The 27,086-nt window shown below is 48.9% G+C and overlaps 1 protein-coding gene across 2 annotated transcripts in view; it reads right to left on the bottom strand.

Annotated features, from left to right (window-relative positions):
• LOC117051320 (microtubule-actin cross-linking factor 1-like) overlaps positions 1 to 21,653 on the bottom strand; it is a 145,213-nt gene extending 123,560 nt beyond the window's left edge. Inside the window, exons 1-2 of one of the 2 annotated variants that reach the window (XM_033157598.1) lie at positions 21,531 to 21,653; positions 15,520 to 15,796 (exon numbers count right to left, since the gene is read on the bottom strand). In XM_033157598.1, coding sequence (XP_033013489.1) covers positions 15,520 to 15,739 — 220 coding nt within the window. In that variant the 5' untranslated portion in view covers positions 15,740 to 15,796; positions 21,531 to 21,653. Of the gene's footprint in view, positions 1 to 3,005; positions 3,375 to 15,519; positions 15,797 to 21,530 lie in introns of those variants that run through there. The other variant, XM_033157602.1, reaches the window with a different exon arrangement.
• Between the last annotated feature and the right edge of the window lie 5,433 nt (positions 21,654 to 27,086).

Genomic DNA, 27,086 nt, shown 5'->3' with positions numbered 1-27,086 from the left:
CTTTTTTTTAAAAAAAGCCTGCCATTATTTATTCAATGTGCAGTATTTTACATCATAAGATAAAACAAGACAGGCACCGCACCCCCAGAAACGTACAGTTAGCACCTCCCAATCTGGTGCCCTCCAAATGTTGTTGGATTACAACTCCAGTCAGCCTCACTCAGCACAAGTCAATGGTCAGGGAAGATGGGAGTCAGGTTGGGGGAAACTAGCCTAAAGTGACAGCAGAGGTAAACCTAACAAGGTTCAACCATGGTAAGACAGTTGGGGATTCAGCAAGAGAATTGCAGGGGAAATGGAAGATTTGAATATGGGCTAGGAGAGAGTTGGCACCATACAGGCCTTCTGGGAGCACACTGCATTAAGAGGATGCTGAAAGGAATCACTGATTTAAGATTTGCCACCAACAGCATGTAAGCTTTCAGAGTTTGCATTGGGATGCTCCAACCCCACAACCAGAATGTTCAGTAGAAATTAGGCCGTCCCTTTTCTCAAGAAAAAGCAACCTAACTAGGCCTGGCAAATAATACCCAGGATGTTCAGAGGCACCTAATCTGTGACCCTCCAAACACTGCTGGACTACAACTCCCATCATCCCAGCCCATTGGGTGCTGAGAAACAGAGTCCAAATCATTCAGGGGGGCACCTGCATGGGAAAAGCTGTTTTATTGGAACTGGAAGCTATTTAACAGCAACCCTGAAATGTGCTCTCACCATCTAGGAAGAACACAAAGTTCTGAAGCTGGCAACTTTGTAGAGCAGCCACCAGATACTGTCTCACATGACCTACGTTTCTTATGCTGTTTTCCAGCACCCAGTTCCAGTCTGGACGACAGTTTGCAAGGTTGTTCTTAAGGGCGTTTTTCCTCCCTTGCACTATCTATCTTGAGAGTGACGTCTGATTAGGGAAGTGAGCTCCAGCAAAGTGCAACTGTGCAGTATGGCAAGGACACCAAATCAAGGCAGCAACCCAGCTAGTTTCCCAATGAAGGAAAAGAAGTCAGTTGAGTTCAGCAGTGATTTAGACAAGCAAGCACTCAACTCTCCAGCAGCAGTTTTAGCAGGACAAAACATGTGTTTCATTGTGGATTTTCCAGTTTTTACTTCCACCCCCAATGTTGTGAAGTCTGGATACTGCATAGAGAGCTATTCCTCACTTTTGGCATTTTTTAAAAAAATACAGAAGACATTTTGAACAGGTGAAAGGATTATAGTCATTATGCCACCTACCCACCTGCCATGGGGAAAAAACTGTTTAGCACAGCTATTCCTCCCAAGTTTATGGGGGAAATGGTACGCTTGGAAGCTGCCTTGTTGTATCTTCCAGATCCACCTTCCCTCTGCACAGACTTCACCAGTAACACACAGGGAATTCATTGCTCTGTCTAGCTCATTGTCTACACCAGGGGGTAGGCAAACTAAGACCCGGGGGCCGGATGTGGCCCAATCGCCTTCTCAATCCGGCCCGCGGGCGCTCCGGGGAATCAGCATGTTTTTACATAAGTAGAATGTGTGCTTTTACTTACAATGCACCTCTGGGTTATTTGTGGGGCATAGGAATTCGTTCATTTTTTTCTTCTTCTTTTCAAAATATAGTCCGGCCCCCCACATGGTCTGAGGGATGGTGGACCGGCCCACAGCTGGAAAAGGTTGCTGATCCCTGGTCTACTCTGACTGGCAGCAACTCTCCAGGTTTTCAGGGCGGAGTCCTTTCCCAACCCAATCTGGAGATGGCTTGGAGAACTGAACCTAGGGCCTTCTGTACATGCTCTGTGACTGAACGGCAGCCCTTTCAGCAAAGGAGACTCCCATACCAATACCAGCTTAGATCGCAAAAAAAAAAAAAATTGACTCCCTTGTGCTAAGTTTGTTGACTGCACAATGTATATGCTTTGGACAGCCTCCACCCTACTCCCCAGGTGTTCTGGACTACAACTCCCATCAGCCCCAGCGAGCAGGAGATGGGAGGCAGAGTCCAAAACACCTGGAGGAAAATCAGGTAGGAAGGGGCAGAATATACGGGTGATGCTAATAATGTACTGCATGCCTGCAGGGACAGAGAGACAGACAAGCCACATCAAGGAAGAAAAGAAAGTCTACATGGGAACGTGCACACCCACTGCCCGCCCGTGCAACCCACAAACCACACCAGAAATCACACGGGCCGCCACGAAGGAGCCTCGACAGCAATTGGCTTTTGAGTTCCTATGAACGCTCCGCGGTGATCTGAATGGAAGGGCGTGTAGGCGCCTCGTTGTTGTTGCTTTAAGGCAACAAAAGTTAAATGGAAGGCGTCATTCTCCGTTCTTCTAAAGAGGAGCAGCCAAGCGGGGCAGGGAGAGCTCCCGAGTCCCCGGGTGGGGCAAGTCCAGGCGCTCCTTTTGCGAGAGACCCGCACGCGGCTCGCCTGCGGGCCCATCAACAAAGGGAAAGCCGCTTCTGGGCAGCCCTTGGCTGAGGGGCGGCGGAGGACCGGGCCCGATCGGGCCTGGAAGGATGGAGCGGGAGGGGGCGCCGTCCTCCTCCTCCTCTTCCTCCCCCGGCAGACACACACCCCACCACCGCACTTCGGCGCGGAGCCAGCAGGCAGCTCTTCCCCGGCCAGCCCGAGAATGCAGGCGAAGAGGCGCTGCGAGAAGCAGGCCGGCAAACAGCGTCCAGAGGCAGGAAGGGATCTCCAGGCAAAGAGGCTGCAGGGAGGAGCCAGCCGGACCGCGGCCGAGCCCCCCACCGCCGGCACCGGACCAGGCTTCCCCGGCAGGAATTCTGACAGCCAGGCTGGAACCCTCTCCTTGCCCCCCCTCCACTTTAGCATCCTTCGGCGCCTCCCCCGCCCAAGCATCCCTATCGCCCGAGGGGGGCCCACCTGGGCCGGGGTGTGTGTGTGTTATTAAGGCAGCCCGAGCGCGGGGGCTCCCGCTCAGGGAAGAGAAGAAGGAAGAGGGGGGAGCCCGCCCGCCCGCCCGCCGGTGCCGCTCCCTTCTCCGAAGTAGCCGCGAGCCCACCTTTGTAGCGCTCCAGGACATCCTCGTAGGCCTGCACGAACTCCTTCTCCTGGCTGCGGTTGAGCGGCAGCTTGCCCGGCACGTAGCCGGCCATGGCGCTGCCCGCCCCGGACCGGGCCAGACCAGCTGGCTGGCGGGCGGGCGAGGGAGCGGAGATCCCTTTGTGCCGAGCCTGGTGCCTGCGCGTCGGGCGAGGAAGGCGAGAGGCGGCCGGGCGCTGGAGCTCCGCGGCGTCGGCGTCTCCCTGCCGCCGGCTTTGCTCCTGCTGCTGCTTCTCCTTCCTTCCTTCCGCCTCGTCTCCTCCTCCTCCTTCTCTTCCCGGCCTCCCGGCTCAGGCTCCACCCGCTGCTGTCAGGGAGGCCCAGGCCAGCCCCCGGCTCGGCGGCTCTCCTTCTTATTTTGCCGGCCTGGCAGGAGCCTGCTGCTCAGCCCGGCGCAGCCCGAGTGGCGGCGGAGGCGGAGGCGACGCCCGGCGGCCGGCCGCAGAACTGCAGAAGCAGAGCGAGGGCAGAACCCGGCCGGCGCCACTTGGGGCGGATCCGCATCAGCTGGCCGGGAATCAGGTGCGACCACCGAACCCAGAGCCCGGAAGGCAAGGGGAAAGGCCCCGGGATGTCAGGAGACCTGGCGATGGCAGGCCTCGCGATCCAGAAGAGAGGCGCGAGGAAACGGCCCGAGCTAGAGGCGTAAAGGGAAAGAGGAGGCCAAACCGGGACAGAAAAGCAAACTGGATCCGAAGAAGAGCAGAAGGGCGGGATGCGAACCCACCCAGAAGGGGTTGGTTGGATTGCCCCCGCCCACAATCCAAGAAGCCTCAAATCCCAGAGGGAGCGGGGGCAGCCCACTCCCAAGTACCACCGGAATCCTTTCTGGCAAAAAGAAACAGAAAAGAATGGGGGGGGGGGGGCGGACGGACAAATAAGTCAGGAACTCACCCCAGATCTAAATTTGTGGTAGACACTCCCTCTTCCTGATCCACTTCCCAAGCCCTTTTGCTGCTTTTAGGTGGAAAGGCAAGATGGTCTAGTCCTTGTAGGTGATCACGCTGTTGAATCTAACTTCTACCCTGGTGATGTCCTCCATCACACCTGAGGGCTTGATGTGGCATATAGAGGTCTGCCCAGCCTGCCCTCCTAGCATCCACCTCAACTCAGCCAAATGGCAGGGCTGGGCCAGCCACTGATCATTTTCAGCAGAACCATGCCCAGAACCCCCACCACCCACACCCCTGGCCTGCTCTTCACCTGCCCTGACAGCTGAATCTTCCAACCACACGCTGCCAAATCCTAACTTCTCACCTGTCTGCTGCCAGCTATGGGTCCCAATAATGGCATGAATTCTGCCAGTCCTGCAGGGTCCCACACTTCATTGACACTAGAAGAATTGGAGTTGATGGTTGGTGCAAGATGAGGCCCCTTGGAGGATGAAGCCCCATCACAGAGCCCCAAAAGGCTGGGTTGCCACAAAGGCAGCATTTGGGGTCTCAAATTTCAGCAGCGCCCTGTACAACACTAAAATTCACCCCCAACTCTCATGCTCCATTCTAAAGCATTGTTGCGGCATCTCCTGCAGCACCCCTGAGGCTCTGTGCCCAGTGTGACCAAACTGGTTGTGCTCCCCTAAATCCGCCTCTGGCTGCCAAGAGTCAGAGGCATTCAGCATGAGCTGTATGGTGACATTTATTCCACCTTTGAAGTAGGCAGGTGTTTAGTCATTGGCAACCCAGTGCCTTCCAGATGGTTCCCATGGGCTGCTAGTTGTTGTTGTATTCTTATGGACCTGGAGAACACAAAGTATTTCTGAGGTATGGGCAGTGGTAAACTGCAATCCTATGTTCACTTGCTTAAATTGTTTCCCCTCTCCCTTCATTTTCCATATATCAAAACCTTCCTGAGCTTGGATCTGCATTGCAAACTGGCTCCTCTGGCTTTTTTTTCCTTGAGCAAACCTTGCACCCCATTGAAGGCATCCTTCACATCGCTGGTTCAAGGAGAAATCCACCTTGTTTCTCCAGGCACCCTGCAGGAGTGGCTGTTTTGCTACCTAGGCACTTTGTCTTAATAAATTAGCATCTTCCCAAACCAGGTAGCGTTAGAAGTTAACACTTCCTTAAGCCAAGGTTGGGGGGGGCAGAGGTCAGTGTTGCTGCTGGTATTCCTGCATGTCTGAGCTTCTTGTGTCCCACTAAGCCAAAAACATTCCACCAAGAATTCAACAAACCTTCTGGGACAGTGGGAGGGGGGGGGGGACCAAAGCAGGAGGCAAGAAAGGCCACATACCAGGCAGGTGGGCTGGAAGTAGCTCAGGCCTGTGCCATTGTTCACCCAGAATGTGATCAGTGCAAAAATAGATGTCTATGATGGTCATGTGCAATGATCTGCTTTTGGTGGAGAGAATCTGTCATAGCTGGCAGCAAATGAATTGAATACCTGGCAGCAAATGAATTGAAGAGTTTGAGCGACATCTGGTGGGAAATCCTGAGAAGTGCAAGACCCCAGAAAAGAAACCACTTTCCTATTTGGGAAGCTAGGATGTACTCACTGACATAAATAAAGGGGATTGCAGAAATTGCCTGGAAATTAAAGCAGGGTTCCCCCCAAAAAAAGGAGTGAAGTATGAGATAAGTTCCTGACTGCTGTGGGCCCCACTTGTCTCCAGCTGGAAATGGAGGTGTGCAGACTGAGGCAGGGTGAAAAGAGTTCTCTGTATGTGCACAAAAAAGCAGCTACACTTTCATCAAGGGTCAATTAGTGGGAAAGTCCAGAGATTCTCTTTGGGGGATTTCCTGTGATGACACAAGACCGCAGGCTGGTGGGGCTGCAATGAGTGGCAGGTAGAGGCAGGCAAATCTTACCCGTAGCTGTGGCACAGGGCAGAGCAAAGTTGCTTGCGCAGGAGAACTCACTGAATTGTGCCCTTCATCAATTTGCGTATGGGGGCAGTCACCCGGGCAATGGATGGATTGAATTTATATACTCCATTTCTGCATTGAGCACCAAAATGTTTTGGAGCAACCCTGGGGGGTTTTCAGAAGTGAATGAGTGTCCTGCACACAAAGTGATTGAGGGCATTCTTTGATGGCATAAGCCAGAATAATAATAACTACAATTAAAAAAAAACTAGGCCCAGTGAGGACATTGCCTTTGTAACATAATATTCTCTTCACAACAGAAAGTGTTCAAAAACTTTTTCAACTTGATAGTCTTTACTTTTTTATTTTAACTCATTCTATGCGCATTTTATAGTGTTGTTTTTCATCTTTCAATTTTTGTCTGTTGCTGTAATTGTTCTGTTTTATATACATTATAACATGCAATAATAATAATAATAACTTTAAACCCCCCCCCAAAAAAAACCTTAGTCTTTTTCTGAGGGCAAGAACTCCCTTCAAAACAGGCATCTTGAGACCCACTATCCTATTTACGGATGGGGATAGGTGGAGCCAAACCAGGAGTAGTCAGCTATATATATTTTCCCCCCTCTGTAACCACGGCAACCAACAGAATGGTTACTCAGCCATCTGCGTTGCAATGGCAACGCGAAAAGCGCCTTATTCCATTCCAGTTTCAATCTCTCATGAGCTGACTGGCATGACAATTCTCCTCGGTGTTCTCCCATGCAGACTACATAAGCAAAACTCGAGGTGCTGGGGTTTTGAGGGGAGGGGGCCTCTGCATCCCTTGCAGGCAATACTGAGGTACAATGCAGAGAGCTGAACCCTTACGACACCCACTATGGTTCTCTCCCCCCCAAAATGCACGCATTTCAAAAAAGCCATTTTCACCCTTGAAACTTTGTGGCTGAAAGGAACCCCAAAAGGAGGAGGAAGAGGGATTAAGTGGTTTGTCATAGAAAAGGTGGGTGGTGGAGGACTCAACCACTCCAGGCCACACTTTATAAATTCTGCACACACACGCGCACACACACACTTTGTAGGAAATTGGGAACATCTGGGTTGAGTCCTGCCGCTCTCACTGTCCTGTCTAGCTGCATCCTGACAGCACAATGCTATACATGTCTACATGGAAGTAAGCCTCGCTGAATTTCAGGCAAATGTGTATAGAATTGCATCAAATAAACATGACCTCAGTAATCCTAGGAATGCTGTAATGTAGACCAGCATTATTAGGCCCACGTTACAGCTTGAGGACTGAGGCTGAGAGACAGCAGCTTGTCTAAAAAGCAAGTGCCAAATTAGGGCTAAGCTTAGAACCCAGGGGTTGCCAGTTCATTGCACATGCTCTTAACCAGTTTTCAGAATGGGTTGGTGAAGCATTTTGTTCTTTTGTTTTTAAAGTGTTCTACTTGGCACACTCCAGTCCAACTCAAGCACCCTGAAGTCCAAAAGTAGAGATGTCAGCATGATTTGCCTACCCCATACGAATGATCTTGTTTGTCACTCATCTGCAAGTGCACAGTATGAAGTACAATTTGCAAACACTTTTTCCGCAGAAGGGGAAGAAGGGCCAGTCATGAAATGTTGATGCAGTGCAGCTGCAGGGTGGGAACAGGACATCAGTTGTGTCAGTGCAAAAGAGCTCCAGTGCTGCCTAGCGTAGCAGAGGTACTCTGTGCTGCAGGACCGTGGAGAGAAAGTGGGCCTGGGTGTCATGAGCCCCTTGATCCTGAGTGGCATGGGACTAGGGTGGCCTGAGGGAGAATGGGGCCCTCACTCCTGTGCCTTTAGACACACGGGAAGGAGACATAGTCCCTCTGGCTCCCTGTCCTGCCCCATTCATGGAACAGAGGGAATCCCTATCAATAGGAGAGGGTGCTGGCCAGACAGGAATGGAGGCTGGACTGCTGGAGGAGGAGGAGGAAGAGCCAGAGGGCTCATCTCCTTCCCATCACCAAGAACCCAGCACTGCCACTGCCAGCAGATCCACCACTCTTGGGTGCCTCCAAGTTCCTTAGCAGCTTCATAGGAAGAAAGAGACTTGTAAGTGAGCACACTGTGTCTCACCTTTAAAAGCAGGTGGGATGGGTGTGGCTGTTTGTCGAGAAATGTTTGCAGCTGCCATCCAGCCTGTCTTTAAAGGGGTTCAGCCCAGATTTCAGAGCTCCATTGCTTTTCAACAACTTTCCAACAAACTTTGCAGGGGGGGGCAGGGATTATGGGGTTTCAACTTCAGTAGACAAAGATTCAGTAGAAGATATTGGGGGTTTTTTTCCCCTTTAAATAAAACACACACCCTCCAAATGTGTGGCAAATCTGGTTTTGAAACTTATTACCTTCTTTTTAAAGCTTGTAGAATGTTTTAAATACTACTGAATATGAATTTCCAAAGCATACAGTATCTTGGATGGTCCAAAAGGGAGGTTCCTCACTATCAATAACCCCCAGGTGGTTGTTACTAAAACAAACAAACCCATAAGCTTAAGCAAGAGATGCACAAATTACCGGTAATAAAAGCTCCAAATTATAAGTTGGCTCTGTCTACGGTATCCAGCCTCTACCTGGCATTTATTTACCAAGTGTTTCACCTCTGCCTAAATGAGGCAAAGGTGAATTCATCCCTTATTTTCAGGAGACTCAAGTTATTTTAAGACACATCGTGTACTTCAGATCATCAGCTTACCAGAAAAATAAACCAGGTCTCCTTTTTTTAGAACATCCCATCTCCAGAAAAGACACTCTGCATGGTGTTGCTTATTTCAGCTGTCAACTTTACCCTAAAAATAAGTAAAGCATCTGTCATGCTTAGAGCACGACAGGGAAGTGAGCGGGGGGGGGGGGGGGTTCTGTCTGGACAATTTCAGCTGCAGCCTGACCTGCATTTTTGCTTCCCTGTTGCTTTCAATTGTCTGCATTTTGATTTGGCCTCAATGCTACTTAATGACAGTTGTTGTCAATTACCATTCACTTCCTAAGCATGTTTTGGAGCACAAAGTTCTCCTTTGTTTGTCCTTAACTTTCATTTATCCTCTCACACACACATCATATTTCCACCACAGCCCCACCAAACACGGCTCTCTGCCAAGTGCTTATTATTGAAGTTGCATGTATTTAAATGCATTAATAATATGCAAACTAACAAGGCTTGGGGAGGAACTCATTCCCATCCAACCCCAGGAAAAAGAGAAGAAAATCACCTCTTTGCTCCTGGGCTTCTTAGTGGCACATCCCTCTTCCCAGGTGGAAACTAGACCAGTTGCAAATAACACAGAGCACCCAATAGTATAGAGCACCAAATCATAATGGGAATGCAAAAATATTCACAACTTCATCAGGTAAATGGGAGTCCTCCTCCTTTTCCTAAACTGCTTTCCTCACCAATATCCCCCTTCCAGTCCTCAAATTCCAACTCTCAAATTGTGGGTTTTTTACATAAACAGATTTATTGCAATCATCATCTGAGGCCCTTCTTTGTGTGCCTCCTCCATGAGAGGTTCAGAGGGTAGCATCACGAGTATGGGCCTTTTCTACAGTGGCTCCCCGTTTGTGGAATGCTCTCCCTGAGGAGACTCACTTGGTGCCTTCATTGCACATCTTTAGGAGCCAGGCAAAAACATTCCTCTTCTCCCAGGCCTTTGGCTAATTTAACAATATGTGGCATTTTATCCTGCAGGGTGGGGGGTATTGCTTTTGTTATTATGGTATGTATTTTTTTGTGTTTTTATAATGTAAACTGCCCTGCGATTCTCGGATGAAGGGCAGTATAGAAATTTAATACATGAATCATATATAGGGCTTGTCAACCTGGGAAGGCAGCCCATCTAGGAGAAGGAAAACTCTGTTCCTAAACCTCTGGTGCCTTGCAGGATATTTTTGGGAGAAGAAAAGGTTAAGGAGTAAACTCTACACAAATCCGGAGTGGAGTCCATAAGACGGTTGAATGGCACTTGTATGTTTCCTCCTGGCAATTCCTGCAGTCTAGCTGGTGCTAAACATATTGTTCTTCTTTCCTTTGGACCATATCAGTGAGGCCAAGAGGGGTTTTTTGTTGTTTCGGCAGTCCAAGACCTCCATACACACTGCCCAGGCTTGCAGCCCGGGAAGGATACTTTGGTACGGCTAACGCAGCAGTTTGACTTCACCCCTGGAGTCGCACTCCCCTGTTTCTCAAGAAAGATGCTAACAACATAAACCTGTCAAAGGGCAACATGCAATTTCCTTGTATCCAGCTTGACGAAATAAGATGCTTCATTTGGGGTATACAAGAGGTTGCTTATTTACTTTAAGCTGCATGTAAAATTTTGATTAACTATTGACTAGCCTAGAGGAGCTGGTCTAGAGATGGCACCTCTAGGGCTGCAGCAGGAGGGGACAGTTCAGGGGTTGGCCAAGTTTCCTGATGATACAAAATTGTCCGAGGTCGTTAAACCAAAAAGAGATTGTGAAGAGGATCTCTCCAAACTGAAGGCAGAGAAAAGGAAATTGCAATTCTGTGTAAACTAGTGTAAAGTAATGCACATTTGGGGGGTTAATTTAATTCCACAAAATAAATAAATTAATTTCACATACAGGCTCATGGGGGTCCGAACTGGCAGTGACTGGCCAAGAATAAGACCTTGGGGTCAACTGAGCTGTAGACCTAGTGTGTGGCAACTCTGAAGAAGGCCAATTCCACTCTAAGGATTATTAGGCAATAAATGAAAATAAAACTGCCAATATCATAATGCCATTATACAAATCTATGGTGTGACTATTTGCCATACTGTGTCACCTCACCTCAAAAACGATATTGTAGAGCTGGAAAAGGTTCAGCCCAAATGATCTAGGGGGTGGAGCAGCTCCCCTATGAAGAAACGCTGTAGCGTGTGGGACTTTTTGGTTTAGAGAAAAGGCCAAGTAAGAGGTGACATGAGAGAAGTTTATAAAAATTATTCATGGCATGGAGAAAGGGGACAGAGAAAAGTTTTTCTCCTTCTTTCATAACACTAGAATTTGTGGACATCAAATGAAATGGAATCTGGAAGACCCTCAGGATCCCTTCCAACTCTACTATTCTACAATTCAGTGTTTCAATGCGACAGATAAAAGAAAGTACTTCTTCATGTTCATCGTTAAACTCCCACAGGAGGCAGTGTTGGCCACCAAGTTGGACAGCTTTAGAAGAGGATTAGACAATTTCATGGAAGACAAGGCTATCAATGAATGAATGATCGAATCTTTATTTGCGTCAGCCATCGGCCATAGCGATAAAACAAGGCTATCAGTGGCTACTAGCCACAATGGTTTCATTCTACCTCCAGTGTCAGAGGCAGTATACCTCTGAATACCAACTGCTAGGACTCACAGGTGCGGAGAGTGCTGTTGCGCTCCTGTTCGACTTGCAGGCTTCCCATTGGTGCATTGGGTTGGCCACTGTGAGAACAGGATGTTGGACTACATGGCCCTTTGCCCTGATTCAGCAGGCTCCTTCTTATGGCTATATTTGCACTTCATATGTGTGAACATGTCAACTTTGCTAATGATTTGGACAAGGAAGTGGACAGCAGGTTTATCAAAACCTACAGCTGCTATAAACCTGGGAAGGGCTGCAATCACAGAGGATAAACCAGGACAAGAACAGTGGAATTAAATTACTAGAGTTTGATTAAAACATCTGCTTGCCAGATGTCTCTTATTTGATGGGAATGCCCCCTTTTTCAATCAAACAAAATGGATTCCCCTAAGTTTACAATGATGTGCATTTAACTCCCTGGTGTGCAGTGGAATGACCAATGCACCCCTTGTCTGAACAATTTATATCTCGTAAAAAATGACCCACAACAAATGGCCCCTTTTCCCAGTGTCCATTTTTACTTCTTTTGGAATATGGGGCTGTATTAACACTGCTTATTCCCCCCCCAAAAAAGATGAAGCAGCCCAATCCATCATTCCAGCAGAAAGCTATCCTTCCCCCAGCCCCTAAATGAGGCAAGTGTAATTAATGTTGAAGACAGCCATCATCCACTGCTGCATTCATGGAAATGTCTCCCTTAAGGAGATAGCGACAGCACAAGGAGTCAGCCAGAGCTGCCTTTGTTGCCATTTTGCCTCTGAACCATTTACCTGATGCCCACTAGAGTGATGGAATAAGACAGGCCTGCTGAGGAAAGGAAAGCAGTGACTGCCCATGAGAGAACTTGCGGTGAACCAGGACACTCAGAGTCAGAGGAGACCAACAAGTTACCTGTATTTATTCACTGTATTCTTATAAACATGCTCTTCGGAGATGCAAAATTTCCTCCTCTCCCCCTTTCTTGATAGCTGATGAGACTTAATTAATAGTCCTGGATGAGTGAGTGGCTACTCCAGGCTGCTGAAACTTGTATCCTACCCCACCTGCCTGAATTGAGGATGAAGAAAAAAGGAAAAGAAGCCTGGCTTTAGAAGCTGGCAGGGAAGAAGTTACCTTGAGGGGGAGTCTGCATTGGTATGCTGTTAAGTTTGGGGGACTGGTGCTGTTTTAGGTCTAATATTGCCCCTTTGGCGCAACCTGGATACTTGTAAATAAATCAAGGTCACTCAAGCAGCTGGGAGCCCCAATGTTCTCTGCTCACAAGGGACTCAAGGCTGCTGTGAAACTCCTTCACAAATGTGAGCCAGAGTGGTACAGAGCACTAGGTCAGGCTCTGCGAAGCTAAGGTTCAAATCCCCAGGAAGCTACCAGGGAGACCTACCTCACAGGGAGGAAATGGAGAGTGAGAAAGCCACGTACATCACCTTGACTCCTTTGGATGAATGGTGAGATATAGATGGAATAATAGCAGCAATTTCATTTGAAAAGAAGCAGCTAAGGCTGCAAGTAGATGAGGTGCCTGGAGGCAAAAAGCACCTCCAAATCGAATGCAACCTGGATCAAAAAATGAGCATGTCTCTCAGCACCTAGTCTTGATCCATTCTGGGACCCCTATAGCTGTATGTATCCTGTAAAAAAATGAAATGGGAGCTCTGAGCATTGAGCTTCCCCTGTTGGTGGCCATCACTGCCTCCTGAGGGAGCAAGCTCCATAGTTTAACTATGTGCTGCATGAAAAAGTACTTTCTTTTTTATCTGTCCTGAATCGCCCCCCCCAAAAAAAACCTGCCTTATACTAAGTGGCAAGTGGTTCATCTAGTGCAGAAGTGTCTAAACTGACTGGCCGGAACTCTCCAAGGCTTCAGGTGCTCTTATCACTGATCTACAACCCTTCCCCAGAAAACATAGCCATTCTGATGCCCCCAGAGCAGAAGGCCACAAAGTTTGCACCCTTCCTCCATTGTTCTATAACACTGTTTTCCATAACACCGTCACAGCTTTCATTGCCTTTGCACTGCTGATACAAAAACCACATCACAACATTTGCATTGTCACAAACGCAGAAGCAGGTGGCCCAGCAAGGTCCGGAGCAATGAGCAAGCGTTTGCCCAGTCTGATTGGTTTTGGGTGACCCCCAGCACACCCTTGACCCTCCCTTGACCCTGGGTCAGTTGATGAAGTCCCCTTTAGTGACCACTTCACTGCTCCTTGCAGTGCTGTCATTGTCATGCCCACGGAGGGAGCAAAGAAGCCTGTCACAGCGAGTGGGTTCTTTGGAGAGGAGGCCAGGGTTGTGGAAGTGCTCAGCCCAGGACTGACAAAGAAAGACCCAAGACAGAGGCAGCAATATGGAAATGAGATGCATCCAGCTGGGGGAGACGTGGGGGTGGGAGGGTGTACCAGGAAGATGCGGGGGAAAGAGGGAAGGAGGAAGGAGGAGAGACAATCACTGCATTCATCCCAATCCATTTTCTTGTCTTTCTGGAGTTGCCACTGGAAGCCAATTGGCTACTTTAAAACTGCCCTCTGTTCCACATCCATCCTCCCAGTAGGTTTTTCCTGCCACCAGCTTAGCCTCAATGTGATGCAATGGGCAATTTCAATCTAGCATATGCACAAGTGAAATAAGTTTATGGGAATGAGCAGTTGTTCTTTGGTGCCAATCATGATAACGCTCCCTTCTCTTCAGTGGCATAGGAAGGGGGGGCGAAGGGGGTGGTGCGCCACGGGTTCCAGGCTGGAGGCGGTGACACTCTGGGCGCGCGCCCCCAGCGTGACGCCCTTCGCCTCCGCCTAAGCCGGAAATAGCAAAGTGCGCGCCGAGCAGGTTAGCCGTTGGCACACGCTTTGCTGCTTGGGCTGTGGGCGGAGACGAGCTGCGGGCCAAGCCCCGCCCCTCCCCTCTGCCTGCAGCCCGAGCGGGAAGTGTCGAGTGGGCACCGCTTGGTGCTTTGCTTCGTTCCTTCCCGCTCGGGCTGCGGGCGGAGGGGCGGGCTTCTCTTGGGCCGCTGGCGCCCCTCCCTGGCTCGCCTCCGCTTGGTTGCGCATGCGTCAAACGTCGTTACGTTGCGCATGTGTGCAACGGAGTAACTCTGCCCCTGGGTTTGCCGCCCCAGGTGGCAAAGCGGCTTCCTCCGCCCCTGCTTCTCTTCAGGTTTCGCTTGCTCTAATTCAGACCTCCTTCCTCTGCTACCCATCACCTCCAGTCTTTGAGTTTGCCTAAGAACAGCATCTTCCACAGAAACACAGAAGGCTGGGTAGGCTTCTCTGAGGGCAGGAAATCCTCCCCCTTTCACATTCAAAAATCAAATAGGTCCTTGGGTGAGGCGTGCTTCTAATTTTAATTAAAGGGGGAGTGTGCCATTAGGGAGACACTGATCTAGTGCTGAGCTCTGCAGGGAGAGATGAGTTGTTTGAGCTAAATTATTTCAGTCCTACTCATGTGACTCAGCCCCGAAACGTGACAATAAGATTGTGGCTCACCCCCCTGACTCAGCCCAGTTTTCCCAAGTGGTTCTCAGACAGACAGCATTTCAGGTAGGGCTGTATGTGCATCTGCTCTGGCATGATGGGGTCTGACGTTCACCACCAGCATTTGAACATGGACCCCAATGCATGAGCATTTTGAAACTTCTTGATAGGCAGAGGTCACATTCCTGACCCTGGGCCTTGTCATCTTCACTTTTATCCAACTTTCTAGGAATTGACATGCCTCTAAAGCAGGGTTTCCCAAACTTGGGTCTCCAGCTGTTTTTGGGCTACAGTTCCCATCATCCCTGACCGCTGGTCCTGCTAGCTAGGAATGATGGGAGTTGTAGTGCAAAAACAGCTAGAGACCCAAGTTTGGGAAACCCTGCTCTAAAGAAAACTGTGTAGGTATCAACCAATGGCTCCTTAAATTATGGCAGGGGTGGGGAACCTTATTCAGCCCAAGGGCGACATTCCCTTCTGTGCAATCTCCTGAGAGCTATATACTGGGAGGAAGGGCAGAGGCAAAAGTGGGTGGGGCAAGGGCTGTAAATATTACTTTTGTATATTCATCTATCTCTCCACAGTCTCTCTAGCCTCTATCCAGGCAAGCAAAGTTCATGGACACATTCCAGAGAGGGAACAAGACTCCAGGAGGGTACAAAGCAAGGTAAGGGAGGTGTGTGGCTTGGAAGAAGGGGGTGTGGCCTGGAGACAGTCTGAAGGGCCATACAGAGAGGCTTCAAGGGCCACACTTATCCTTCCCCCCGCCCTGAGGCTCCCCTCCCTGAAACAATGGCACAGAACCAGCTTCCTTACCGGCTACTCTGACGACGGCTCTTTCTGCCGGGTCCAGCACAGAGTCTTGACTTTTCCTCTTCTTCTGCTCATGGAGAGGTAAATTCCAGGGCAAGGTGTCCCCCGGTGGGCAAGGAGACAGGCTGCCGGACCTCTCACTCCGATAGGACCTCTCACTCCGGCACGAACGCTCACTCCGGTAAGACCTCTCGCTCAGGGTCTCTTCATCGGAGGACGACATGGCCCCGAAGGAGGGAAGGAGGCACAGAGGAGCTGCCGATCCTTAGGAACAGCCGGCCTAGGAATATCAGCATGATTATTACAATTATTGATTAATTAATTGATCAATTTAATTCCATAGTCACAGCTTTGCACTCAACTGCGACTTACACAGTAAAAGTAACAAAGATATTTGTATTATCAGAGCTGCATACACATCTCAGGTTAGTGGGAACATGAAGGCACATAACAGCCAATGGGTGAATGGGTGAATTTATGGTGACGGGCCTTGTTAATCGATGGGAAATCAAAAACAGCTGACACTTTTTGAAGCTTGGTGAGCATCTAGGATGGGGTAGTCAGGCAAACCATGCTTAAGCAAGGCTGCTCCGTCCAAGCGGAATGTCCAATCGTATTTAAAACAAACCATGGTTCATAAAACAACAGGTTAGCACATCGTGATTTCTTGCCATGGTTAGTTGGCTGAGCTGGGCTCACACATTCAAACAAGGACCATTGCCAAGTTACACCATGGTTTCGTGTTATGTGAGCATTCAAACAGATGAAGCTGCCTTATACCGTCAGACCATCTTGCACAGTATTGTCTGCTCTGAGTGGCGAGTCCCTCTCTGAGATTGAAACTGGGAGCCTCTGAGAACCAAGCTTGTACCCTACCGCTGAGGAAGCCACTCTCCAAATAGTTTCCAAAGAATTACAGCTACCCAGCTTTCTGGAAGTAACAGGTCTGCCCTTGAAACCTAGACATGCAGGACCAGCCAAAGCCCTCCAGACACTGCACTGTCTCCCCTGGGGTGCTCCAGAATCCTTTGCTATGCTGGGGCCCAGTTCTTGGGTGTGGTGTGGCTGCATTACTGGTATAGCAGAGCAGGGCAGGTGGGGTCAAAGCACTATCACTTATTTCACAGCAGGGACATCTCCTTGGGGGACTTTTGGCCTACCCACTGCATGCCAAACAAAGAAGCTTTTCTCAGAGAGAAACCTGCCAAACCCATTTCCACAGTCTCAGCAGTGGAAGTGGTAGGTTACACCAGCATGCAGAGCTAAGCGTTAATGTGCCATTTTTATTCTGGGGGGGGGGCGCAGAGTCCCTTTATTACAACCAGCTGAAATGTCACAAAATAGCAAGCAAGCAAGCTTTTGAGCCCATCAGAACCCTTCAATGAGCAAAAAATGCGGCTTAGTATTGGTGCTACAGTGCCTCTGTGGGTCAAAAATTCATTTGTGTTGTACAGTCTGAGTCAGGACCTGGCTATGGATTGTGGCAGGAACAGCACCTGCCCGTCAGATTTTACCCAGACCCCATGAGCTGGACTCGCCCCACAGAGAAGTGGAGTCAAGCACTCAAGCAGTGGTGAGGGAGTGGCGCTCTAAACATGCTCTCCTGCACTGTCCTTCCCATCTAGTCCAGCCCCCAGGTCCTCAATCTCCACTACCATTAGTTTACAAAAATCTCCTGGCAGGAGGGTGACTCCAAAGCACTGGATTTAGGGTGGTGCCGTCGGTTCCCCCTGCCACAGGGTGCCAAGCCAACAGGGTGCAAAACTGAGGAGATCCATAATGGAAAAGATCTATTCAGGGGCACCATAGTACGAAAGATTACCAAAGTCCACCCCCAAAAGCATTGCACCTTACACAGTGCTAATGAACCAGGAGCAAGTTGATCTCCCTCCTTTGCTCCAAAAACAGAACATTCTCTGTGCCTGAAAACCTTGACACCTGCCTAAGAATCTTAAAGACTGTGCTCCTAACAGCTTATGCAAATCAGTAGCCATTATGCACATTTGCATGTTTTGCCCTGAGATTCCAGTGCTTTAAACATCCCGCAGATGTTCGTTTTGAACGAAGCAAATTCATTTCCCCCTATATTCCTCCAAATATATCAGGGGTGCGGGTGGTTTTGCCCAGGAATGATGTGAAAGAAACAGCTCCAGAACTCAGGGGTCAGCCAAAGAAAGGGGTTGGCAGGAGATTCAGAACAGACCAAAAGAAGTCTTCTCATCCACGTGACACATAATTAATTTAAAGGATTGGCTGCTACATAATGCAGGGATGGCCACTGGCTCAGTGGCTGGGCTTGCCTTAACCCCTTGATTGTGGGCTGCCCAGAGGCATTTGTTCAGCCAGAGTGGGAAGGAGGAACCTGAATGAGAAGGACCTTTGGCTTAATCCAGCAGGGTAGCTCTTAGGTTATTTGATTCTTACTCCCAGCCACGACTACATGGACGGAAGGCATTACCTATCCCTCTGAAAATGTGCATGGATCAGCCTTTGCCAACCTGGTGCCCTCCAGATGTTTTGGACTACAACTCCCATCAGCCCCAGTCACCACTGTTATATGATGCTGAGACTGAGAGGAGTCCAAAACATCTGGAGGGCACCTTGTTGGGGAAGGCCGCCAGTCTGTAGGCACAAAGAGGTATGGAAAAGAAAGGTCAGTAGCCACAACTGGACGAAGGCCTATGGGTGATTTTATTGCACAATGGGACTGCTTTGTATGCTATGGAAATTAAAATAAAGGACAAGCACAATCTCCAATGCTCATGGCAAGCCATGGACGGACTTTTTGGGATAACATATGAAGAAGACCATTTAAAGACACAAAATACGCATTGTAGTTAATTGATGGTAGGAAGCAAGAAAATTAGTCCTCTGCACTGGGTGCCAAATTTGTTTCTCTGTCCTTGTTATATAAAATAATAAAAAACATATTTAGAAGAAAAGGAGAAGACATGGAGAGGGCAACTTGGCAGGAAGTCATAAAGGAGTGAGTGGTAACCTTTAGAGCTTCAGTGCTTTTGCAGGACATTGGTTTCAACTTTCACTTCCATGAGGTCTAGAAACTTGATTTTAGAAAGAAGAAGAAGAGTTCAGATCTGTCCAACCCCTTGCAGCCTCCCTGTTCGTCTTGGCCCCTCTCCAGAGTGATCTGGCCCTAGTCTTGTTACTTAATTTCCACAAAGAACTGCAGGGTTCAAGTGCACCTAGGAGTCACATCCTATAGGAGGCATAGCTAACAAATGCCCTACAAAAGCTGTTGGACTCCAACCAACATTTCTGCATTGCAGGGGGTTGGACTAGATGGTCCTCGGGGTCCCTTCCAACTCTATAATTCTATGATAACGCTCATCAGCCCCCGCTAGCATGACCATGGTTAGGATTGATGGGAGCTATAGTCCAACATCTAGAGGGCACTCCATTGGCTACTCCTGCCCTATGCCATAGAATAGCCATGTTCAAACTTTCAGAGGAGGCTGCCTGTTACTTATCTGCATGAGTCCCTGCTCACCTCCATCCAGCAGCTACTCACAGAGAAACGTAAGGGGCAGGTTCCTTTTCAAATTAAAAACAAAGGCATGCCTCCAATTTTTAATTCAGAATAAAATATGCATGCCTCACCTATCAGATAGATTGGTAGGGAATGCTGTCTTAGAAGCCCTGTCTTGCAACTCCCAACGTGTTGGAGGGGGCTGCAGCTTCTCAACGGTGAGGGAAAGGCACTTCACACTTGCACACTGCATGTCACAGGATGGAGCTCTTGCACTGAAAATTGTCACCCTACCTTTGTGGGGTGTAACAGGCAAGTATACAGCTTCTATGAAAGTTAAGCATGAGGTTTCTGTGTGTTTGTGTAGGGTGTGTGGGGTGTGGAGATGTTAAGGCATCTAAGAAACCCCAATTATGCTGAGAGTGCCTTGGAGTTACCCCTGCACAGGCTGATGCAGGGGAGGAGGTACCACAGAGAACATGCCTGTCCCCATTTGCAGAGATTCGGCGCTTTACATTGCAACTGTCAACTAGGACACATATATTTGTGGCAACTGGGAATGACTGTCTATTCCACCCCTTCTGGAAGCCACATTCCTTGATCTGGAAGTCCCTGCTCAACATGGTTCCAGCCAGTAGGGATCAGAAGGCACTCTGCATATGCTCAGAGGCACACTCCAATAGCATTTCATATGCTCCAAGGCTGAGAATTGGCACTGAAAACAGATCTGAGTCCCGGGAAATCCCAATTAAGCCCTGTGTGACTCTTTCAGGTCTGGCCAACTTGGCTTCCATGGAGAACAAAGTGGGCATTGTCGACACTGGTGCTAGGGATTTTTTGGTTTGTTTTTACATTTGTAGTAAATGAGAGCAGGGTCCCTGGAAGGAAGCGTGCTTCCCTTCCTAGACCCTTTGCTGTGTGGCTTTTCCCTTGTGGAATTGTCAGCTTCCTGGAGATCCACTGCTGTGTCGTGGTGAGCCTCCTTGACAGCCAAGTGGTCCTCCTTTCTCATAAATGCAGAACGCCTTCCTCCTTTGCAAACCCTGGACTCTTGAGCAACAATCCTTCACTATCAGCCTTACAAGGCTCTAGTTTAAGGTGCTAAAAGCAGGGGGTTGGAAATGTGGGGAGGGAGGGAGGGAGAGGGAGGGAAAGGAGAGAGGGAGACAGAGAGGGAGAGAATCCCCCATCTTGAGCACCAGAAATGCAAGAAGGCTACTGTACTAATAAACTGAATGCCTTTGCCTCCATTCAAAGCATCCCTCTCTTCAGATTTTTTTTTTTTAATACAGTGATTCTATTCAACAATATGCCAAAAACAAAAAGCCACAACTGCTGGAATCCAGTTGGATTCCCTCCCTTTGGAAACAGCTTTTTTTAAAAAAGAAAAATCCACTTGATCACAAGCCGTCAGATGCAAAATATAATTCCATCCCTAGACTGAGTGGTGGAGGATAAATGTTTTTAAATCCACAGGCAATCAAAGAGATGATGAACCACAGTTCTAAATAATACCCGTTTCTAAACCTGCAGGGCCATTAAAAAGCGAAATTGTGCATTTAGTGTGATGGAGCAATAACAACAACATCCCGATCCTCAGACCTCATTATCTGCTAGCACCATTTATAAATACCCTCGTTTCCATTTTGATGCTATTACCGTTATGATTTCTGAAGGGGAGGGTAATTCAAAACAAGGAATTGGGAATAAGAGGCTGGAATCCTATTAGTAATCAATGAAAATAATAGTCGAGAACAAAGAGCATTTGTGTAAGCCTCCATTCACTGTTCTTCCCCCGCGCCCCAGTAAAGCACCCTTCCCCCTCCATTGCTGGGAGTGGGGATACCTGCGCGCCCGTTTCAATGGGCATCCATCTGCCAGGCAAACCCACAAGCCCATCGGGCGATTACTACGCCTTGCCAGGGCAACCCGGGGTGGGGAGAAATGAAAAGGCAGGGTGCCTTTCTGGGGTGCCTGGTTCCTGGGGAACACACCCACCCCAGAAACCTCCACGGCGGCATGCCGAGGCTCCGTGCAACGGAGGCACAAACGCGACCCTCGGTGCTTCGGTGGGGGCGGGGGGAGGGGCGCGCGGAGGAAACCGACCCGTGGGCTCGTGGGTACAAATCCAGCACAGAACACCCCTTATTTTAAAAGCTCGCTCTCTGCCTTCCGATCGGTGATTGCCCCGCCCTGTCCAGCCTTTTGGGTCTGGGGGCTGCAGCTGGAGCAGCAGCAGGTGCAAAGATGCCGCTGGAGGAGGGAGCATCCTCGCCTGGAAGCGGTGGCGGTGGGGGGGGGGCTGTTGCTTTGGCACCATTTCATTGCTCCGTCCCTCTCCCGCCACCAGGTCATTCTCTTCTCCCACCCCCAGGCTACAGGGTGCCCCCTCCCCCTCCCTCTCCCCCAGATGCTGCCAGAGTGCCATGGCGCGGAGGAGGGGGGGGGAGAGAAAATGCCCCGGCCGCCTCCGCCCTCCCTCCCTAAACCCTCTCCGTGCACCGCCCCCCCCCCCATCTAACCTTACCAGGCGGCCTGAGTGGGTCGGAGCGCACGGATCCGACCTCCGCGCGTGCACAATGGCCGAACTGCCCAGGCAGCCAGCAGAGGAAGGAAGGCGGGAGCGGGAGCCCGAGCCCAGCGAGCGAGCGAGCGAGCGATCGCCGACCGCCAGTCCCTCCCTCTCTTTCCCTCTCTCCGCCGCCAGCAGCGCGGAGACGCCGCCCCTCGCCCAGCCCGGATCGGGACCGCCCCGCGGCAAGGCGCGCCCACGCGGACGGAGGGGTAGCACGACCCTCCCCGCGTCCACACGCACAGGTGGCCACCACACGGGGAAGGTAATCATGGGGGGAGAGGGCCCACAATTAGCCCCCTGGCATAGGTACTCCCCCCTAGATGCTGGGGGAGGCTCCCTGGCATGGGTACTCCCCCTAGAGAGGCTAGGGGAGATGCTGGGTACTCCCCCTAGATGCTGGGGGAGGCCCACACCCATCCCACACCCAGGCCAGCAGAGCGGCCAGAGGCATCCACCGCTCCCCCCGGAGAAATGCCCACGCCACGCCAGAGCCTCGCAGTTGGCATCCTCTTCCAAATCCCAACCTCTCTCTCTCCGCTCGCCACCCCCGCCCCCCAGGATCCAAGCTGCTCCTGCCTGCAGCCTAGCACTTATCATGGACCCCCCCACACACACACACACCAGGAGCCTGGCACAGATGAAGCAAAGAGAAACACACTCCTGTCCTCTCACAGTAGAGAGCCAGCATTGGAGAGAAGAATCCCATGTCCATGGCAGCCTTGGCCAACCTGGTGCCCTCCAGAGGTTCTGGGATACAGTGCCTGGCTAAGGCTAATGGCAGTTGGGCACCAGGTTGGCAAAGGCTGATCCATGCACATTTTCAGAGGGACAGGTAATGCCTTCCGTCCATGTAGTCATCTCAGAGCTTGGCCACACCATGTGCATACAGGAGCCTCTGTGGAACTGGTGTCAGGCCTGTTATCTGCCGAACCTCAAAAATCCTATGCACAGCTTGGCATAGGATAAGGTTCATGCAGCAGCCATAATTTGCCATAGACAGCACACCCTCCTATAGAAGTTGGCACTATTCTGGAGCTTACCAAAGTCACACCAGCCTGACACATATCACACCCATCCCACACACCTCCATAGGAGCATCAGAAGAGCTTGTATGCTCCCAAATCAGACCCAGAATGCCTTTAGTCCAGCTTCCTATTCGTGCTGTGGCCAACCCCCGCCTATTCTAACAGACAACAGCTTTCTCCTATTGCTTGTCCCACCCCCAGATATACTCCCTCTAAACATGGAAGCTCTCTCTCTCTTTTCCTGCAACACTGAATTTTCCAAACTGCAAGGTGATCATCTTAAACCCAGATGAGTGGCTGCTGGCTCCACTTCCTTAACAGAACGGAAAGGGCACTCTGCAGGTGACTCAATTACCATCTCTTCTTTTATTATTGCAACATTGTTTTATTTTATTATAGCAGACCATTTTCTTTTATTATAGCAGGCCATTGTTTATTAGTCCATCTGCCTACACAGTCGTTTGTGGCACTCGAATAAATGGGGAAAGAATCCGCTCTTCCCCAAAGTGCAAATGTTTCTTCCACCTGCTCACCTGGAAGTGAGTCTGATTCGCCAAAGGTGAACCAAAGGAGTGGCTATTTATAGGTGGCCTTCTTGCAACAATCACAAATTCCGGAGTCCTGCTCTGAAAAACAGGTGCTGCCTGTGAGCCCTGCCTCAAATTAAATTTAAGGGACAGCAACCTAGTTTTCTGGGGAAGAAAATCAGACTGCTGCCTCTCTGTGGAAGATGTCGCCTTCCCTGCAAGTAGCAGAGCAGTGCTGCTGCTTTCAAAAAATCAGCCTGTGTCCAAAAAAAAGGATGTGCCATTCAGGAGTGCATGGCAGAACATGTTTTTTCCCTTGTATCAGAATACTACAACTCATGAATATTCAATGAAGCTGAATGTTGGAAAATTCAGGACAGATACTTTTTCAGGCAGTTAGACTGTGGAACTCACTGCCACTGAAAGCAGTGATGACCAGCAACTTGGATGTCTTTAGTTAGACAAACACATGGAGGGGAGGGCTATCAATGGCTACTAGCCAGGATGGCTGTGTTGAGCTCAACTGCCAGAGGCATCATGCCTCTGAATACCACTTGCTGGAAACCAAAGAAGGGGAGAGTTCTCTTGCACTCTGTTTGGGGGCTCCCAAAAGCATCTGGCTGGCCGCTGTGAGGACAGGGTGCTGGACTAGATGGGCCATTGGCCTGATCCAGAGGGCTCTTCTTAGGTTTTTATGTTTATAAAGACTGATGAACCTGCATGATGAAAGGAATCCCAATCAGGCTGTGGGAATGGGCAGTCCGTGGACCACAGCAGCTTCCTCAAAAAGTACCATTTAGCTCTTGGGGGGAGCCCATACTGCAAAGGTGTGGCACACAGAAGGTCTCAGGGTTGATCGCTGGCAATTAAGAGTCAGGTAACAGGTACTTTTATTTATTTTCATTTAACAAAATGTGTCACTTAATAAAAGCAAACAAACCTCTTAAGTGGTTCACAGAAAAATATAAAATATTCATAAAGAAAATAGCAATAAAATCGGCAGACTTGGAAAAGCAAGTAAGCATAATCAAATTATGAAAATATAGATAAGAATGAACAGAGATGGGGTGGAAAAGACCCCCTCTGTGCCTAAGACCCCAAGGAGCTACTGCCAATCAGAGTAAACAATGCTGCAATCGATGGACAGGATGAGGAAGCTTCCCATTTGACAGTGGGACAGAAGATGGTGGGCTCTCCTTCATTGGAGGTTTTAAAGCAGAGGTTGGATGGTCATCTGCCAGGGATTCTTTAGTTGTGATCCCTGTATTTTCAAGAGGTTGGACTAGATCAGTGTTTTTCAACCACTGTTCCGCGGCACACTAGTGTGCCGCGAGATGTTGCCTGGCGTGCCTTGGGAAAAATTGAAAAATTACTTTATATATAGTCAATATAGGCACAGAGTTAAATTTTTTAACATTTTCTAATGGTGGTGTGCCTCGTGATTTTTTTCATGAAACAAGTGTGCCTTTGCCCAAAAAAGGTTGAAAAACACTGGACTAGATGACCCTTGGAGTCCCTTCCAACGCTATAAATTATTTTGTGCAACATCCCATAGAAATGAACAGACAACCCCATGCAACTCCTCGTCTTTCTGAGGTGAGCCAGTGGTGGGATGGGGGGAATGTGTGTGTGTGTGTGTATACACCTCTTGGAGAACTTTAAAATGACAGCTTCTTTAGGACAAGCATAGGGTTTCCTGTTGACCTTCTGTGTTTAGAGTCAGTAAACCTCTAAAAGCCAACTGCCCTGATGTGAACAAACAACAGAGAGTGGTTCTTGCTGTTTGGCCTCAGAGTGCTGACCCAGCGTTTTTTCCCCTAAAACAAGCTTGTTCTGTGGGATTAGGTGGTGTTATACCCTCTCTCTCCCATGACCGCTAACCCCCCTACATGCCGCCTCTTCATTGGCTTTCAATCTGTTCTTTGCATCCACAGAGATGTTTATTTTCTCAGACCAGCAGCGCAGGGAGTAGCTGCACAGAGACCCATCCAAGGACCAGCAAGCCCCCTAAAAGGACTACAGAGTCAGGCATGGGCATATCCATGTATATATGTATTTAAAACACTCAAAGAGGTTTTCTGAGGACGCACATGGTGGAGCTGCTGCCACTACCACACTTTCCCTCCTCCTGGATCCAGTCCAAGGCCTTTAGCATTAAGGCAAATCCTCTAACACTCTGAGAGAGAGGTGTGGGATTAATTAAACAGTACAGACCAAACATTTATGCTAATTCACATAACACAAGGCAGGACCTTACAAGATCCGCTTACTTTGTTAAGAACTTTTCCCCAGGAAGTTCAGACTTTGGCCAGGCTGCTTTCTGAAATACCATTTCAAAGGAAACATACTTTAATTACTGCCAGCCAGCCTCTCTTCCCCTCACCTGGGAAACCCAGCCAGATGGGTGGGGTATAAATATATTATTATTATTATTATTATTATTATTATTATTATTATTATTATTATATTTTATCACCTCCATTTGTGTACCTTCCAGCCTGATGAAGCGATCAAGAGAACTCAAAAATTTACACACTATTTTGTGTTGTTTTGTCCTAAAATTGCCTTAAAATTGGTGACTGTTTTTAAAAAATACTTTCAGATACCAGACCAACAACATCCACAGCTGTTTCACTTTGTTCAGCAGGAACTGTATGATTTTTTCCCTCACCCTTCCATGAACTGTTAGGTGTCACTCTTCTTCTGTCCCTTTCTCAATCTATATTTTTCTTTTTTCTCATTAGCTCTTAACTTAATCCAACAACTGGAACTGAACTCCAGCTGCAACACTCCCCTACCCAATCGGTTCTCCCTGCTGTGGATTTCCACAAGGCCCCCAATATGCCAAGCCTAATGGCCATTTACATTTTGAATTGATCTGTAAGTCTCTTGGGATGCAAAAGCCTTTCAAGATATTTAAATATTTCCTCCTATACTTGGGTTGTGCTTGATTGGATGACTCAAACCGGAATGGATGCTAGCAAATGCCTCAAGATATGATGATTTTCTCTTCTTTTTAAAAGAGCTTAGTCTTCTCTTCCTTTGTCTTATTTTAAGTGCAGTTTTCCCCTCACATTCTTTGTGGCAAACTAGCAATTATCACGACAGTGTGTGTCAGCCTCTGGAAGTGGCATCACACTGCAGCTCTGTTCCCCACTGTATTTTTCCACTTACTGGTTCATAATTTATTTCAGCATCGTTGTGGCAAATGACTTTGCACAAAGGCAAAATGGCCAGTCATCACCAGGCTCTCCAGCAAAGTAGGACATTTTGCTCTTTGCTCCTACTTGACCCTTGGTAATTTAGGTTGGACTGAGGTTGCTCAGCAGCAAGGCCAGGGTGGGGATATGGGCTCCAAGGCACACCCTCCTTTATTCATCCTGACATGTTCCAGGACTAAGTCCTCTCCCCTATTTTTCTTTAGTGGTTCTGAGCTTGGAGCACCAGACCCTCCAAGTGTCCGTATTTTCCAGGGATGTCCCTGATTTAGAAAAGCTGTCCCAGTTTCTGATTTGATGCCGGAATGTCCCACTTTTCCTTAGGATGTCCCTATTTTCACTGGAGAAATGTTGGAGGATATGGAATTATCCAACCCCTGAGCCATCTGAAGACAATCCTGTATAGGGAAGTTTCTTTTAATGCTTAATGTTTTATTGTTTTTATATATGTTGGAAGCTGCCCAGAGTGGCTGGGGCAACCCAGTAAGATGTGTAGGGTATAAATAGTAAAATTATCATTACGGAATGGGACGTCCCTATTTTCACGGGAGAAATGTTGGAGGGTATAGAGCACCATTCCAGAGTTTGCATACAGCCAGACCGGGGATGTGTTTTCAAAGGGAGTACTAAACAGATTTGGGTCAATGGTTATTTATATCATTCACAGCCTGCACCAACATTCAGTACATCCCCTGTTTCCCTTCTCATGGCAGGACTCTTTGATGTCTTTTAAAATTA

The sequence above is a fragment of the Lacerta agilis genome, chromosome 8 (genome assembly GCF_009819535.1).
Source record: "Lacerta agilis isolate rLacAgi1 chromosome 8, rLacAgi1.pri, whole genome shotgun sequence".
Lineage (NCBI taxonomy): Eukaryota > Metazoa > Chordata > Lepidosauria > Squamata > Lacertidae > Lacerta > Lacerta agilis.
The sequence above is the reverse complement of the archived record's forward strand: the minus strand, read 5'-3'. Positions and strand labels throughout refer to the sequence as shown.